General features: G+C 43.8%; 1 protein-coding gene across 20 annotated transcripts in view; it reads right to left on the minus strand.

Annotated features, from left to right (window-relative positions):
* Nucleotides 1-38: 38 nt before the first annotated feature.
* The window catches only part of CEP63 (centrosomal protein 63), a 102,947-nt gene continuing 84,246 nt past the window's right edge, over nucleotides 39-18,739 (minus strand). For 19 of the 20 annotated variants that reach the window (XM_088840463.1, XM_088840466.1, XM_055413361.2 and 16 more), the window contains one exon: nucleotides 17,732-18,129. In XM_088840463.1, coding sequence (XP_088696589.1) covers nucleotides 17,971-18,129 — 159 coding nt within the window. In that variant the 3' untranslated portion in view covers nucleotides 17,732-17,970. Of the gene's footprint in view, nucleotides 170-11,417; nucleotides 11,493-17,731; nucleotides 18,130-18,739 lie in introns of those variants that run through there. The other variant, XM_088840457.1, reaches the window with a different exon arrangement.

Below are 18,739 nucleotides of genomic sequence, written 5' to 3' on the forward strand. Positions count from 1 at the left end.
AACTCATGGTGGCCACTACTGACTCCTGCATCCCTTTCAGTGAGAAATGTGGTCCATTCTGCCGTGTTCCGTATTTGACTTGCTCCTCCAACTCCATGTCCACTCCACTCCAAAGCCTTTGTCATCGTTCAGGCCCTCCTCATCTCCCAGGGATACATGTGATTGCTTCCTATAATGACAAAAAGCATAAACACTTTTACTGGCAAAGTCTGAATATTTTCAGGGCTGTCTTCAGGAGGGTTGATGTCTCAGAAAATAATGGACCAGTGAACATCAGAGCTCTTGGTTCTTTAAGCATCATTGTCCCCAAGGCTAATCCTCTCAAGAGAAGTTCCTGCAGGATGAGACAGAAAAGAGACAAAATGCCCTCAAGGTCCTTGTGTGTCCAGTGGCGAACTGAGACGTGAGGTTTTGAGAATGAATGAGAAGCTCTCCAGATGTTTGGTCATTGCTACCTGGTGCACTGGGTTAAGGATTCTGAGGTCACAGTGGGCTCAGCAGGAAAGAGGACTGTGGTTAGCTGGTGATCCTTAGACACTGGATTGAAGGGTGAGGTGTGCCATGCATTTGCCGAGTCTGACTAAAAGGATGGCAAACCCAAGCTAAGACCAAATGACACAGGAGATTATTCAGACCAGTGAGTGAGTACTGGTTTCCCAGTAAACTCACCCACTGACAGACAACCAGTCAACTTCCACCATAGGTGCAAGGATGCTCTAGAGGTATCCTGACTGCCTCTGGGCTCCAAGAGGAGCCCACCCAACCCACCGCATGGAGCACTCAAATGCATAGCGCTCCAGGAAGAATGAGGCGCCCTGAACTTGTGTGCCTTTTCATCTCATGATGAAACAGTATCTTGCATTTAGACTAAACAATCACTATGTGTTCAAAGTGAACATCAATTGTTCTTTCAAAAACAAAATTCTAGACCGTTGGCTTTATTTACAGCATTGTTGACCCAAGAGATTTCTTTTTGCCAACTAACTAAAAAGTATACGCAATGAGTGCCTTTGCCTCTGTGGGAAATCTGGGTTTACAGGAAGACAAAGATTGCCACCTGGCTGTGCGCACTCCTGGTGTTCACCTCCAGGAAGCAATCAGGGAACTGATTGATCTGAGGAGTGCCCTTCTTCCTGGGGGGGTCTGCCGCCCTTAATTTGTGCTGGGATTGCTTTGTTTCCATCAAGGGGATGGCTGACTGCCTCCATGACACAAGGAATCAGCCATCATTTCACCCTGGCTGTGCAGGGACCAGGTAGGGACACCCCACTCCAGATAGGCGGGGAGGACGGTGGGGAGGTTTGTGCCATGAGGGCAGAGGGGCAGCCACACTGTAAATGGCCAAGAAGAACTGATGCATGTGATTAATGGAGGACAGATGTCAGGAGTGAGGGGCCCCCGGCAGCTCCCATATGGACAGAGTGCTGGTGGAGGAGGAAAGTATACATAGAAGAAATGTCCGCAGGATGACAAACTGTCCGGTGAGCACTCTGCTGATATGTATTAATATACGTATTAGTGCGTATGTGAACACCAAGTGGAATCTGAACGTTAACATTGATCATTTCATCATATTACAAAAAATTAAATGTAGCCAAGACACTGCAGGCATTTGGAGGCTGCCACTGACTCCATCCTGTGTGGTCATCCCGCCCTCAGGACTGGGGTGAATGTGGATACCGTGAACCTTTTCATGTCTGTTTCATCCGCACCAGACCCCTTCCCCACCTCCCAGGAGAAACAGCAGAGAGAACATGATCCCATGAGGCAATCGCCTCTGTAAAAGCCTCACTTGACATTTTTAGAGCTCAGCAATAGTGTTCAAAGTCCATTTTAAAAAGAAACCAATGGGCTTCTTCCTGGAAAGGTGACCTCTTAGCCTCCAGTCGCTGATGACTGAAAGCTGTCATGTGGGGTCAAGAGCCACAAATGCAGGATTGAAGCCTTGGCTTCTCTCTGTGAACCCTGGCTTGACTGGGGGCTCCCCAGAGACTCCTTCCAGCAGAGCTCCCAAGGCTGGGGGAGGCCTGCAGCCCAGACTCGTGGATGACATCTGGATGGTAAAAGAGTTAAAGGCACCAACTCTACAGTCAGCCACTGGGTTTCCATCCCCGCTCGGCCCCCTACCGCTGCTGTTGGCAAGTTAGCGAGCCTCCCGTCTCCATGTCCTCAGCAGTAAAATGGGGGCAATCATAGCACCCACCATGTAAGCTTCTTATGGGGTTTGAATGAGTGAACAAGGCACAGTAAACAAAGTCCCAGCACTAGGAGGCGCTCAGTGAGGCTCAGCTGTCGTCACCACCACACCAGTCTCCCCCTTGCGAAGATACTGACGTGTTGCGTGTTCCCTGAAGAATCTGAAGGTCGTAGGCCCCTCATAAAATCATACCAGCCCCTGACCTAATAAGAAGAAATCCCATCTTCTGTTGGCCACCCTGCCTCTCCTAGAATCTTCCAGAGACCAGGAGCTCAGCTAAGCAGCTATTAGATTATTGGCACCTCTTTGAAAGGTGCCTTAATTGAGAACAGTCGGCCAGTCTGCACGCTGGCTGGGGAACATATCTGCTACATTCCAGGAACACCGTGTGGCAGTGGCCCTGAGCCCCCAATGCAATACTCATCTGAGGCACCCAGCCCCACTCTCCCTTCCCCACCTCCTGCTTCAGACAAAAGGGTGGAAATTCTTACTTTCTCTCAGTAACATTTAGTAAACTTTTGTAGACCCTTGAGTATCTTTTATCAGATGTATTTCTAGATATGCGTGGATGTATTTTTCATGATGCAGTAAATGGTATCAATTTTTAAGTTCATTTTCTACTGTTTTTTTTTCCTAGTGCATAGAAACACTATATAGTACCTGAAATCATGCAGTGTGTTCTTTGTGGATGCGTACAAATACAAAGATATGGTTGTGAAATCTTAACACCATCATGAAATTAGAAGGGCCACAGAAGTTTTCAGCAATCTGTTATGTTAAGTAAGTTTTAAAGCATATATGATGAAATGCTGGCATTTGTTAAATACAGGGGGAAATGAACCATCCATATCACCATCTAAGAAAAAGAATCTTTGCCAAACCCAGATCATGAAGATTTCCTCCTGTTTTCTTCTAGAGGTTTTATCTCTTAATGGAAGTCACTCTGTTCTATGATCTCTGTTCTCTCAGGGGGATTGAAGGAGCATGTGGCAGCCAGCCAGCTGCCGTGGCATCAGTATCCCTCAGAGCCCTGCAGACAAGGGAAGATGGCCTGTCCTCCTGCGGTCCTACCCACCCCGTCCTGGGGGCCTTGGCTGTGGTGACGGACCCTGGCCCCAGGTCAGCCTTATCACCCCCATACTGGTGTGGGCAGAGTTTGCAAACCTTACTGATCAGCCTGTACAGTGTTAGTTGATTACAATATTTAAAAATCAATGGACTAGCTTGGGGAGGTACAGTGTTAGTTAAGACTTCACTTTCCAATGTGGGGGCGGGGGGGGGGGGTGCCAGTTCCATCCCTGGTCAAGGAGTTAGGATCCCACATGCCTCATGATCAAAAACTCAAAACATAAAACAGAAACAATATTGTTACAAAATTCAGTAAAGACTTTAAAATGGTCCACATCAAAAAAATCTTTTAAAATTTAAAAAAATAAAATAGCAATTAAAAGACTTCTCTGGTGGTCCAGTGGCTAAGACTCTGAGCTCCCAATGCAGGGACCCAGGTTTGATTCCTGGTCAGGGAACTAGATCCCACATGCTGCAACTAGAGAGCCTGCATGCCACAGCAAAGATCCTGACTCCCACTACTAAGACTCAGCACAGCCAAATAAATAAATATCTAAAAATAAGATAGTATTTTAAATAAATAAATAAAAGTAAAAAACCAGAAAAATCGCATCAAAATCTGTTTGACAACCTTTCCCGAGAAGCCTGTGAAAACCTCCACAAGGAAGAGAGTTGCAGCGTCCCCTTTGGACAGGCCAGCTGCCCAGGTGCCCCCATGCCTCTCCCTCTGACTGTCTCCCAGACCCTAAGGCCACCCGCCCCTGAATGGATGCTTTCCTACAGCTGCCCTCTACAGTGATGGGTATTACCTGTGAGGTCCCATCTACAGCTTTTTGATTCTCTTCCCTATTCAGCATCTCACCTGGCCTCACGGCAGCCTCGCTGAGTGAGTATCAGAGTCTACATTCTGCATATGAAGAAACTGCCCAAGGGTGTACAGCTGCTAAGTGGAGAGCTGGGTTTGAGGCTTCCCTCTCCGTGCTCAGACTCATTTCACTCAGCCCATTGCCCTGGGCGCTGGGGCCGTATGCATTGAGGATGCAAATTGCCAAGGGCGCAGGTGTGCTACTAGACCCTCTGAGCACACTTGTCAGAGGTTCTGGGAGCAAGAAGGGAGCTGGGGTCTGTGTCGCCAGCATCCTTAGGGAATTGCAGGAGCTCAGGCTGCAAAGATGAGGAGTTTGCTTGATTAAATATCTGATGAATGAATTAATAAATGGATGAACTGTCATCTGAGTAGCCCACATACATTTAACCATTAATCAAAACACACTTTAGCTGCAGAAATATTTTCGCTCAGGCAGAAAGGAAGGGGAGGGAGGGTTGCCTAACCCACTCCAGACCCTCCCTCACCACCGAGGTCCTTTCTGCTCATTTAAGGGAGGAGTTTCCAGGAAAAGCATAGACAATAATATATGCACAACCCTCTGGGGTAAACTGGAAAGGATTTAAGGGTGTCTATTTGAGACCAAACTCATTAGATTTTCTCTGCAATATGTAATTAAGATGATAAAAATAAAATGCAAGTATCAGGAAAGACATTGCACTTATACAAAACTTCTAACATCATTTCAAAATTTTTTAATGAAAGCCCTGAGCTTTCTTTCATGATCTTAACATTTTTATTGAAATATAGTTGATTTACAGTACTGTATTAGTTTCAGGTGTAAGCAAAGTAATTCAGTTATATATTTTACAGATTATGTTTCATTATGTTAATACAAAATTTTGAATACTGGTCCCTGTATTACACAGTAAGTTCTTGTTTCTTATCTATTTTACATGTAATAGTTTGTATCTGTTAATTCTATACTCTTAATTTATCCCTCCTATAAGTCTGCTTTCTACGCCTTTGAGTCTATTTCTGTTTTGTAGATAAATTCATTTTTAAGATCCCACATATGATATTATATGATATTTGCCTTTCTCTGTCTGACTTGCTTCACTTAGTATGATAATCTCTGGGTCCATCCATGTTACTGCAAATGGCAATATTTCATTTTTTTAATGGCTGAGTAGTAGTACATTGGAGAAGGAAATGGCAACCCACTCCAGTGTTCTTGCCTGGAGAATCCCAGGGACGGGGGAGCCTGGTGGGCTTCCGTCTGTGGGGTCACACAGAGTTGGACATGACTGAAGTGACTCAGCAGCAGCAGTATTCCATTGTATACATGTACCAGCTCTTCTTTATCCACTCCTCTGTCGATGGACACTTAGGTTGCCTCCGTGTCTTGGCAATTGTAAATAGTGCTGCAATGAACATTGGGGAGCATTGGTCTTTTGGAGCTAGAGTTTCTGTTTCTTCCAGATATGTCCCAAGAGTAGGACTGCTGGAATATATGGTACTTCTAATTTTAGTTTTTTAAGGAACCTTCAGACTATTCTCCACAGTGGTCAACCCAGCTTACATTCCCACCAGCAGTATATGAGTGATCCCTTTTCTCCACACCCTCTTCAGTATTTATTATTTGTATTCTTTTTGATGATAGCCATCTGACCAAAATGGGATATTGTGGTTTTGATGGTCATTTCTCTAATGATTAGCAATGTTGAGCATCTTTTCACATGCCTGCTGGCCATCTGTACGTCTTAAGAGAAATGTCTATTTTGGTCTTTGCCCATTTTTTGATTCGGTTGTTTGTTTCTTTGATATTGAATTGTATGAGCTGTTTGTATGTTTTGGAAGTTAACTCCTTGTTGGTCACATCATTTAAAAGTATTTTCTCCCTTTCTGTAGGTCGACTTTTCAGTTGGTTGATGGTTTCCTTTGCTGTGCAAAAGCTTTTGTTGATTAATGACCTTAACTTTTTATATCAGGATTTATGCTGGAAATTGTTAAAAACAATTCCTAAGATGTTTTTAGCTAACAGTGTCTTTAAATTCTTTCTAGTCCACTTTGATGAGAAACTTACGAGAAACTTATTATTTTCATTACAAAGTAGTGATGATTTTCTTTACAACATTAATTTGAAGATTACAACACCACAAAATGTATTTAAAAACTAATTGTAATTCGCCTTCTTTAACTGACAAATTTATTGTTGAAGTTTCTAGTAATGGAGAGATATTGATATTATGGAGAGATTTTGAGTCCAATCAAACATTTTTAGATCAACTGTTAAAATTATGAGAAACACCTATTTGGGGAACTTCTGTTTCTTGCTGGAGAAGTCATCTTGCTGCTGGCTTGGGACGACAGGCAGCAGACACAACAGAGACGTACAATTATCTGACCATTGCTGGATGAAATGTTTGCTTTGTCTATAGGATTTAGTTTTAGGCCAAGGGTCCAAAATGAATGTCTTGAGATTCAGAACAACTGGATTATTTTGTGAAGACAGATTCAGGCCTGCCATCTAGAGTGGTACCCATAGGAACATCAGCTGGCTTCTCTGTTACCAACCAGAGCTCTTCACCTCGTTAATCAGTAGAAATTGATCAGAGGCCAGAGGAGAAATTCAAGCAAGGCTTTACTGTGGCCCCTGCGGCAGGAGGGAGAAGTGAGAACAAGTAAGTTCCCTTGCTCGTTGGGGCGGGACAGGGGTGCTCAGGGTTAGGGCCAGCTGGATCTTATAATCTTTATATTGGGTGAGGGTAGGGCCAGATGGGTGGTATAGGTAGTCTGCCTATCCCTTGGTGGTGGTGTGCAGGGTTTTGGTCATTTTGTATTTTGTTGTTAGTAATTTGCCCCAGCTGAGCATACACACTCTTATGTTTAGTTCTTTACAGTTTCTTTGTATTTTGGTGCTTGAGGAGACTTTTGTCCAGGTGCAAGCCCTGCAGCAAAGGGTCCCAGGTGTCTCACCCAGCCTGTCTCACCTGCACCAACTACCCTCCCCTTGTCCCTTGCCCCACAGTCCCCAGCTGGCTGCACTTGGGCTACACAATTCTCCTTGCATGCACAGAGCCAGCTCCCCCGTGTATTATGGCTCCTTGTCCACAGAAGATGGTGGCATCCTCTGCAGCACTGTTGGAGGAGACATCTGAGTGGTCCAGCTTCTCCCTAATCTCCCATTGGGCTTGTCACGTACAGGGACCATGGGCTGCTTGACCAAATCTAGTTTTCCCCCAAGTAGCCCCAGGTCAGGAGCTCTGACCCTCCCAGGCTTGACCTGGCTGTCCTAAATTCTGAGGGCAGCCAAGGGCCCAGGGTCCCCCATAACTCAGGTGGAATGACCTGACCTGTTGAGTGCATGACACTAGGTCTCCAAGATTCACAGAAAGGGCTCCCCTTGCATAAATCAGTTTGTGATCTCATCCGTTTGAAGACTGAGTTCTTAGAATCACAGGTGACACTAAGCACAGATCTTGCCGCCACCACACAAGTGAATGTTCACAGACAACTAGACTGACAAGGTGAAGCATGAGTAAACTCTAAGCCTCTAAATTCTTCACCTGGAGTCCATGGACTCCTGGCAAGGGATCCAAGGAGAGAATTTAAGTTTCTATGAACTTCGATGGAAAAACTTGATGTCCTTATTCTCAACTGAAGCTCTAATTGAAATTTAGTTTCCATTCTGTTAGGAATCTTAGCAATAAACTTCAGCAGTGTTAACAGTACCTGCAGCATTATTCCAAGAGAAATTAAGATACTTTCACATCTTACAGCAATTGTTGTAGACACTCAGAATAGTGTGTTCATGCATCGTTGCTTCAAAACCTAATGGGCAATAGACCTGTCACTCAATCTTGTTATTTAATGAGTTAATAAAGAGGTACATGTCATACCTTATCATAAATTTATATTTTATCAGATTTTGAGAACTGAATGTCAATGTAATTGGTTCTTTTTAACACTATGTATTTTACTTTGTGTACTCGGTCACTGTTCTGAGGGATCCATAGGCTTCATAACTCTGCCAGAGAAGTCCCTGGCACACAAAGGCTAAGGAAGTAGAGGGGGCCATCAGGGGAAGGGAAGGCCAGTGGGAGGAAGAAAGGCTGCTCCCTCAGCTCCATCCCGGCTCTGAGCGGATGCTATGCAGCCTTTCCCATTCTGCTTTGGTATATGTCTAAGGAACATTTATTAACACTTTGAGAACTTTCAGATCTCTAGAAAACAGTTTGAGAAATGTGGATTTAAGGAATGACTTAACCTTGGAAGACACAGGAATTGAGGGGTAGTGTTAAACCATGTGTTGGAGTTACACCTTTTGGGAATAAAATAAAGAGCTCCGTGATGCCTTCTTTGTTCACAAACGGTAGCTCATGCAGGAGGCAGCAATTGAATACATCATCCATCTAGAACTTTCTCCACCCTTTGCTGTCAGTCCAACACTTCCTAATATGAACAGGCTGCCGCCGTGTCTCCACAGTGGGTTGAGGGGCCTGTCATCCCAGAGGAGCATCACTGGGGAAGCCACAGGGCTCCTGCCCCAGCCACCGCTGTCAGGTTACACAGGGAGCTGCACAGCTGAGGACACGTTCCTACTGGGCGTGAGGGTTGCACTCAACCATGGCTGAAGGGACTGACTGGTAGAAAACACTTGCTGCCTTGTTTATGGCTTTTAATTTTAGGCTGAGGATCTGAAATGCAGGCCTTAGACTACAGAAAGATTCATACTGGTGAGTTGTTTATAGTATACATCAGGGTCAAGACAGATTCAAGAGAAGGTCCAGCGAGCAGCTCTCGTGGCTTCCTCAGCCAGGACAGCTCTGGGGGCCGGCGGCCAGCTCGTCTACACTGGCTACCTCCCAGAGCACAGCCAGTCCCTAAGAGCGAAGTCCTGTCGGACAGTGTTTGCCTAATCTGCTTCCCACAGCTGAAGACATGAGCGGCTGTATGTTGTGTGGTTGGCTTCTCTTCCTCTGGCCACCACACTTGTAGCGGCACCGTGTACTGGCCAACCAGGCTTGGGGCACAGTCCCCTACTCCCACACTTCCCATAAGTGGTCAGGAACCACAGATGTTGCTGCCAGGGCCCTCAGCTATTCTGGAAACCAGCCCCATGGTGGACAGCATGAGCCCACACCCCGCTGCCAGGAGAGGAGCCCTGGGTGCCCTGGCTCCTGGTAAAGCTTTACCCACAGAGCCTCAGTGAGGCTCCACCTTGTGGCCCCACTCCCACAAGCGACTGTTCAGGCAGAGCTGGATGTCCACCCCCTAAAAAGGGGCACCACTCTTACTCCCGAGTGTGAAAGCGGAGAATATGAAATTTTAGAATAGCATGTGCTATATGTGCTGTGATGTTTTCTGAATATAAACTTGACTTTTTTTAGGTGTTGCTGTGCATCAGAGGGTTTTTTCGGTAAGAGCTTCACTAAAATATAATTCACGTGCCATTTAAGTTACCCATTTAAAGTGTACAATTCGGTGGTTTTCAGTTGTGCTATATTCAGAGTTGTGCAGCCATCACAATCAATTTTTGAACATTTTCTTAGCCCCGAAGAAATCTGTACCATTTAGTCTTCACCCCTGGCCCTGCCACACCCCCCAGCCCTTGGCAACCACCAACTACTGTCTCTGTAGATTGCCTATCATAAATTTTTCATATAAATGAATGAAGCCACGCATATGTGGCCTTTTGTGACTGGCTTCTTTCGCTTAATGCTTTCAGGTTTCGTCCACATTGTAGAATCATACTTCATTCCTTTTTATTCCCAAATAATACTCCATTGTATAGATATACCATGTTTTGTTTATCCATCTATCAGCTAGAGGACCTTTAGTTTTTTCCCATGTCGGGGGCTTTTATGAATAATGCCATGAACATTCATGTGCAACTCTTTATGTGGACATGTCTTCACTGCACTTGGGTGTATACCTAGGCTTGATATTGCTGGGTAATATGGTAAATTTAACTTTTTAAGGAACTGCCAAATTATTTTCCAAAGTAACTGAACCATTTCACATTCCCGTCGGCAATGTATGAGTGTTCCAATTTCTCCGTATCTTCATCAACACTTATTTTTTATCTTTTTATTTATCACAAGTGGGTGTAAAGTGTTTTGAGTTGCATTTCCCCGACAACTAATGATGTAGAACATCTTTTCATGTGCTTATTAGCCATTTGTATATTGTCTTTAGAGAAGTGTCCTTCAGATCCTTTGCCCACTTTTAAATTGGGTTGTCTTTTTATTATTGAAAAGCTTGAATTTTTCATGACTATTCAACTGCACTTTAAAACTCAGCCCCAATAGGAATTGCTTAGGCGTCTCCAATTTTGTATCTCTCCCCAGGAAGCAGAACGCCATTCTGGGAGAATTCCAGCCCCTAAAATTGTGGTTCTTAATCTCTTTTTGGCTCACAGATATCTCTGAGAGTCTGGTAGGAATTATGGATCCTCTCCCTGCATTTAATATCAGGGAGTTCCTGGACCTTCCACTTTTCAAGCTTTGCCTTAACTAGTTTCTTTTCATAAGAAGAAAACCTACTTCTGAACTTGGTCTTAATGGGCAATGTTAGTTTCCCAAATTCTAGGTTCCCACAGAAAGAAAGAGTGAACTGTTGTTCAAATTATTAAAACTGCACAGTGAAGAAACAGCTTTTTGTAGGAGACCACTTTTATAGATGATTGCAGTCCATCATGCCTCTACAGTTTCCCCTTTCATCAGGCCAGACTACAAGAGCTTCACGCTGTCATGTCGGTGACTTCTGAAAACCGGTTCCTCAGTTGCACTCCAGCATTATGGCAACAGCCTGCACTGAAGCCCCCTGGAAGGAAGCTGTACTGATCCTATTATTCAGTTACAAAAATGCTACGGCCCACTCCCACTGCTCAGACACACACAAGAGAGAGTACTTCTCTTGAACCCATGGTGTGTTTCAATTTTGTAATAATTAATAAATAATAATTTAATTATGTACTTAAGTAAGTACATAATTAATAATGTTTTCTCCTCTGCTTTGGCCTTTAAGAAGCTCAGAGGTACTGTTGCTGCTTGCCTCTACCAACCAGGCTGGACTAGCTGTTCCTCTGTGACCAGCATTTACGGCCCTCACCTGTCCTTTGGCCCAGTCCCACCATTTGTTCCTTTTAGATGCATTTTTGAACACTATTTCAATCTGTTTCTACACCAAGTCGACACGCTTCTTTTTCTAACCTTGCCATTCTGCACCTTGTGTTGTGCACTTCATGAAGTTCTGTGCATGACAACTGTATACTGGGTATGTTCTCAACGACAGAGCTGATTCTGTAGTTATTTTTCTTACCTGTAACTTTTAGGTTTTGGTCTCAAGGGCATTTTGCAGACCACCATCACCTATAGCTTGCCTGGTATCACACGTCTGTGTATGAAAAGGAAGACAGAATTTTTTGCAGCTAAACCGACATAATAGAAATACAGAGCTTGGTACTGTTTCTATTCAACAAGATACTCCCATGTTTACTGGATCAGGCACTGTTCTAAGTGCTTCACAAACACTGTGAGGTAGACACGATTTTTATCTCCCCCACTTTACAGATTAGAAAACTAAGGCCTGGAGAGGTTATTCATTTGCTCAAGGTCACGGGGCTAGTAAGCGGCAGAGCAAGGATTCAGAACAGGGTTGCGTGCTTGCAGAGGCCACACTCTACCCCCAGCCGCTGTTAGAAAGCCAAGCCACTTAAATCCTTCCTGTCACAGGGGAACGACGACACCCACTGCCTCCTAGACTTGTTGAAATCAAAAGAGGCTGTATGGAAAGGTCATGTCCAACCCATAGTGGGAATTCATCTTTGTCTTCTTCAGCTAAAATCTGCATAGAAATCCAGACACAACTTCACTAGGATCCAGGCCAAGAAGAATAACTCACCCAAGAAAATGTCATCTGAAAACCCACAACCAGACGACAACAGCCTTATCTTTTCAGCTAATTCGGGCACCCCGCTGAGAGGTTTTGTAAAATGGATATGAAGAAACTAACTCAAATTTAATTTTGACACATTTTAATATTTGGCATATCTTTTTGAAGAATAAAGTTAAGAGATTAAATTACAATTAAATATTCTGACAAATTCAATCAGTTAACGATTTCAACTTAAAACAACACAGTACTGCATACATTTAAGAAAATACATAGCACCTCATGACTCCTTACTTCCAGCGACTCCAGTCTGCCATTGTTTCTCCTTGTCAACAGGTAGCATGAACATTCCATAAGCTTGGGACAGTCTAAGACTCAGAATCCCCTCCTAACAGTCCATACTGGTACAGTATTTTCAGAGTCTACAAAGCCCTTTCAGAAATATCTTTTCAGTAAATCCACTAAACCCCATGGAGTATTGTCCATTTTACAATGAAACCTAGAATGGTGGTGATTTTCATCCACCTGGCACTTGCTTAGTGTGTACTATGTTAGGCAACCTGTGGACTGAGGACGGCCCCTGCTTTTGAGGAGTTTTCACTTCAGGGGGAGACACAGAAATTGAAGAGGAAGCACAGGGCAGTTTGAGCTTTGAGAGATGCACCCAGAGTGCCGTGAGGAACAAGGAGGCCCCTCCCCCGGGCTGTGTGTGGGAAAGCTCTGCCAAGCAAGGTAGAGGGGCATGGGGCAGGGGGTATGTGGGAGGAGGGGCTGGCCAAAGGGTTGGCAGCATGTACGAAGGAAAACAAGTGCGGCCTGTGAGGAAAGACATTTATTCCCTGGTTTCTGAACTACTTGAGTAGCTCCAAGTGCTGGGCTTGTGTGGAGAGGTGAGGGCCCCATCAGACAGCAAAGTCCTTCCCCTCAGGGAGCTTAATTCTAAAGGCAGAAGTGACAATAAAAACACAAATCAAGTGACAAAAGAATTGCAGAGTGCTGAGTACTGTGAAGGAAATAAGAGAAACTGGGAGAAGTGGGTTTTAGAGATGGCAGTCAGGGAGGATTTGGAGAAAGCACCTATCGTGGGTGAGAGAAAGGGACTCCAGCAAGTGCAACGACCCGCACAGGTTAAGGCTGGCAGCACTCAAGAAACAGAAAGGAGGCCAGGGGGGCTGGAGCACAGGGAAGGGCATTGATGGAGTGGGTGACGGAGGCAGGCATGGAGTACTGAGGGTCTTATGGGAGACGACAAGCAACTCACATTTAAATTTAGTGGGACACGGAGGCTTTGCAGGATTGGAGGCTTTGCAGGATTGGAAGCGGGTAGCAGGGACAGTGCTGAATTTACATTTCTAAAGATAACTTAGGAGGCATTGTGGAGAATGAATTATTGAGTAGGGGTAGGGGTAATAGCAATTAGGAGGCTACTGCTGGAATCGAGGTGAGAGACCGGGTGGCAGGCATGAGGAGAGAAATGGTTGGGTCTGAGACTGTAGGCAGAACTGACAGGACCTCCCAAAGGCTTGGATACGGAGGTGTGGGTAAGGAAGGAATTAAGGAGTAACTCCTAGCAACTGGCACACATGATGCCACCCTGACACGGAATCTAAGCAACAGGGAGATTCAAGAGCTCTCGGAAATCTTCAGCCTAAGGTTCTTATCAGACATTTAAGTGAAGATACTCTAAGGCAGGAGCTCTGGGGAGAGGTCAAGTTCAGTTTTGAATGTACGGGTCACCGGCCCACAGACAGAATTAAAAGCTTAAAAGTTGAATGCAATAGTCTAGGGAAAGAGCATGTTGAGTGAGAAAACTCACACTGAAGTTCTAGGAGGGGCCTTTCGTAGAGGAAAAGTCAGAAGTAGAATCAGATGGAATGAGTAGGAGTATCAGGTCAGAGAAACCAAGAGACGGTGAGGGAGAGACCAAGCATGTGAAATGATGCTCAGAACTGACAGTCACTGGCGATCTCCAGGCCAGGAGAGCAGCTTCATGGTGGGGAGGGAGGTGGGGTTGGAGAGGATTAAGTTAAGAAAACAATGGGACGCATCTATTATCTTTGACAAAGGAAGCAAGAAAATACAATGGAGAAAAGACAGCCTCGTCAATAAGTGGTGCTGTGAAAACTGGACAGCTACATGCAAAAGAATGAGATTAGATGCACTCATTCAACATGCTAGTAAAGTTGTGTTCAAAACTGTTCAAGCGAGGCTTCAACAGTACATGAATCGAGAACTTCCAGATGTACAAGCTGGATTTAGAAAAGGCAGAGGAACCAGAGATCAAATTACCAACATCTGTTGGATCATAGAAAAAGCAAGAGAATTCCAGAAAAACATCTGCTTCATGGACTATGCTAAAGCCTTAGATGCCTGGATCACAACAAACTTGTGGAAAATTCTTCAAGAGATGGGACTACCAGATCACCTTACCTGTCTCCTGAGAAACCTATATGCAGGTCAAGAAGCAACAGTTAGAATCAGAAATGGAACAATGGACTGGTTCCAAATTGGGAAAGGAGTACGTCAAGGCTGTATATTGTCACCCTGCTTCTTTAACTGATATGCAGAGTACATCATGTGAAATGTCAGGCTGGATGAAACACAGCTGGAATCAAAATTTCCAGGAGAAATATCAACCACCTCAGATCTGCAGATGATACCACTCTAATGGCAGAAGGTAAAGAGGAACTAAAGTGCTTCCTGATGAAAGTGAAAGAGGAGTGAAAAAGCTGGCTTAAAATTCAACATTCAAAAAACAAAGTTCATGGCATCCAGTCCCATCACTTCATGGTGAATAGATGGGAAAATGTTGGAAACAGTGACAGACTTTATTTTCTTGGACTCCAAAACCACTGTGAATGATGACTGCAGTCATGAAATTAAGAGATGCGTGCTCCTTGGAAGAAAAGCTATGACAAACATAACAGTGTATTAAAAAGCAGAAACATCACTTTGCTGACAAACGTCCATATAGTCAAAGCTATGGTTTTTCCAGTAGTCATGCAAGGATGTGAGAATTGGACCATAAAGAAGGCTGAGCACTGAAGAATTGATGCTTTTGAATTGTTGTGCTGGAGAACTCTTGAGAGTCCCTTGGACAGCAATGAGATCAAACCAGTCAACCCTAAAGGAAATCAACCCTGAATATTCACCGGAAGCACTGATGCTGAAGCTCCAATACTTTGGCCACCTGAAGTGAACAGCCAACTCATTAGAAAAGACGCTGATGATGGGAAAAGATTGAGGACAGAAAGAGAAGGAGGAAACAGAGGATAAGATGGTTGCATGGCATCACTGACTCAATGGACACGAATCTGAGCAAATTCCGGAAGATAAAGACAGGGAAGCCTGGCATGCTGCAGTCTATGCGGTCGCAAAAAGTCAGACATGACTTAGTGACTGAACAACAATACCAGAACACTTCCTAATGCCATACACAAAAATAAACTCAAAATGGATTAAAGACCTAAATGTAAGGCCAGAAACTGTAAAACTCTTAGAGGAAAACATGGGCAGAACACTCTTTGACAGAAATCACAGCAATATCCTTTTTGACCTAGAGTAATAGAAATAAAAACAAAAATAAACAAGTGGGTCCTAATTAAACTTAAAAGCTTTTGCACAGCAAAGGAAACTATAAACAAGATGAAAAAACAACCCTCAGAATGGGAGAAAATAATTGCAAATGAAACAACTGACAAAGGGTTAATCTCCAAAATCTACAAGCAGCTCATGCAGCTCAATAACAGAAAAAAACAACCCACCCAATGAAAAAATGGGCAGAAGACCCAGACAGACATTTCTTCACAGAAGACATACACAGATGGCCAACAAATACATGAAAAGATGATCAACATCACTCATTACTAAAGAAATGCAAATCAAAACTACAATGGTCAGAATGAACGTCATCAAGAAAGTCTACAAACAGTAAATGCTGGAGAGGGTGTGGGTAGAAAGGAAAACTGTTGCACTGTTGGTGGAAATGCAAACTGATACAGCCACTACGGAGAACAGTATGGAGATTCCTTTAAAAACGAGGAATAAAACTACCATGCATGCATGTGTGCAAAGTCACTTCAGTCATGTCCAACTCTTTGCAACCCTATGGACTATAGCCTGCCAGGCTCCTCTGTCCATGGGGATTCTCCAGGCAAGAGTACCGGAGTGGGTTGCCATGGTCTCCTCCAGGGGACCTTCCTTACCCAGGGATCAAACCCACATCTCTTATATCTCCTGAATTGGCAGGCAGGTTCTTTACAACTAGCACCACCTGGGAAGCCCAAACTACCATATGACCCAGCAGTCCCACTACTGGGCATATACCCTGAGGAAACCATAACTGAAAAAGATATATGTACCCCAGTGTTCACTGCAGCACTATTTACAATAGCTAGGTAGGATAAGGAACCAACCTAGATGTCCACTGACGGATGAATGTATAAAGAAGTTGTACATACAAACAATGGAGTATTACACAGCCATAAAAAGGAACACATTTGAGTCCGTTGTAGTGAGGTAGATGAATCTATAGCCTGCTATACAGAGTGAAGTCAGTCAGAAAGAGAAAAACAAATATAGTATATTAACACATATATATGGAACCAGAAAAATGGTACCAATGAACCCTTTTGCAGGACAGGAACCGAGACACAGATGAAGACAGCGGACTTGTGGACACAGTCTGGGGAAGGAGAGGGCAGGGTGAATTGAGAGAGTAGTACTGAAACATATACATTACCATGTATGAAACAGGTAGCTAATGGGAAGCTGCTGTATAACGCAGGGAGCACAACTCGGTACTCTGTGACAACCTAGCGGGTGGGAGGAGATGGGGACAGGGAGAGCGGTTCAAGAGGGAGGGGACATCTGTGTACTTACGGCTGATTCCCTTTGTTGTATGACAGAAACCAATACAACAGTTTGAAGCCATTATCCTCCAATTAAAAAAAAAAAGATGACAATGGCAACAGTCACTGCAGACAATTCTCGCCAGAGACATCTGTGTGAAGGGGAGCAAGTGCGTGGAGCAGTAGGGAGGATGTGGAACTGAGGTTTTGTTTTGCTTTAAAGAAAGGAGAAATAACAGGATGTTTGCCTGCTGATGGCAAAGATCCACAGAGAGGGCTGGATCATAGGAGCCCCACCTTGGGTGACAAGAGCCCTCCACCTCGCCTTCTGGTCTCTGGTTGCACATTCCAGCTCCTCTGCTTGATCTAACCCCATGATGCTCATGTGCTGGTGTCCTTCGGGCCTCGAGTTCTGCTCTTCTCTCTTTGCCCTCCTCCTCCAGATCTCCACAGCTTCAAATGCCTCTGCAACTTGACCTCTTTGTCTTCCCTTCTAACCTCTCCTCAGAAACGCAGTTGCCAAGATTCCCACTGAGTGTCCCCAGGCTCCTACACTAACCCAGACCCAGGGCCCGCCCCCACCTCTTTCCCACATCTGTCTTTTAAATAGGAGAGGGCTTCCTGTCAAAGTTCTCCAGCCCCTTCACGTAATTCCGCCTCCAGCCCTACTGGCTAATGAGGAGCAAACCCAGGACAAAACCCAGCAAGATCTGGATCACTCTGACTCTGAGATCCATGCTTCCACTACAGACACTGCTCCAAAGGAGGTGCCTACAATTACTTTATTTCCAACACGTACCATAAAATCTTTCATTAGTCTACAGCTATTACATCTAAGCAGCAAGAGAAACTATTACTTTATGATAATAAATATTAATATGAGAAAAAAGCCTAGCAAAGTGGTTTATTTACATGTTATTGCTGGAAAAAGTCCTTTAAACAAGACAGTGCAGAGAAAACACCTTAGAGCTAAGTATCAGCTTCTCAGATTCCTCACAGCAGCTTTACTACATCTCATTTTTACGGCTTCTATATAGTCATATGTTCAGGCTTTCAAAGAGCTGCTACTTCATGATGACAGTAACTCTTCTGTGTTTATTTTTATTTCCAAGTTTGTGATTTTTAAGAGGCTACTTTAGGACTGTGAATTGTTTCACTGTCTTTTCACTTTCTCGCTTTAGTTCTTCAATGTGGGCATCTAGGCGCTCTAGAATGTGATGAGACCTCAGCTCCTCCTCTTCCAAAAATCTTGTGGCTATTGAACCAAGAGGAGACAGAGGCAAGGGACACTAGAAGAGAAACAAATTTTGACATATGTAAGTTGAACAGTATATTTCTAAGACATAGTATTCATGTTATTTTCTAACTACCAATATCAAAAGGGGAATGGTTTCCTCTGACAAGATATTGTTTTTATCCTAACGATAATAATAGTAAAAAAAAAAAAGTTCCACAAAAATTAACACAGATCTCTTCCTTTCTGACACAGTTATGTAAGTGTGAAGTGTCATATAAATATATTAGTTACTCATCTGAAAACTTTCAGAGCCTTCTATACCCTGAAGAGATATACTTAATGCCTATTTATTTCAAACTTACTTATAAAAATCTGAATGTTACTTTTTAAAGTATAGAAAATCTACCTGTAATAAATTAGATACCAGTTAAAAATCAATTATTTGCCTTCCTCCAAAATTTGAGTCTACAGCCCCTTGTCTGAAATCACTGGTTTCAGAATTTAGATGTACCATATTTAGTTGATGCTTATCTGCAGTAGTTATTTTCTATAACGTCATCTCAAACACTGAATTAATGAACATTGAAACACTGCTCTTATGGGAAACATAAACACATACACACAAACTTCACACAGATTATACTCCTAACTCCTAAAAATAA

Source organism: Moschus berezovskii, chromosome 1 (genome assembly GCF_049115385.1).
Source record: "Moschus berezovskii isolate FMDL1 chromosome 1, NW_MosBer_1.0, whole genome shotgun sequence".
NCBI lineage: Eukaryota > Metazoa > Chordata > Mammalia > Artiodactyla > Moschidae > Moschus > Moschus berezovskii.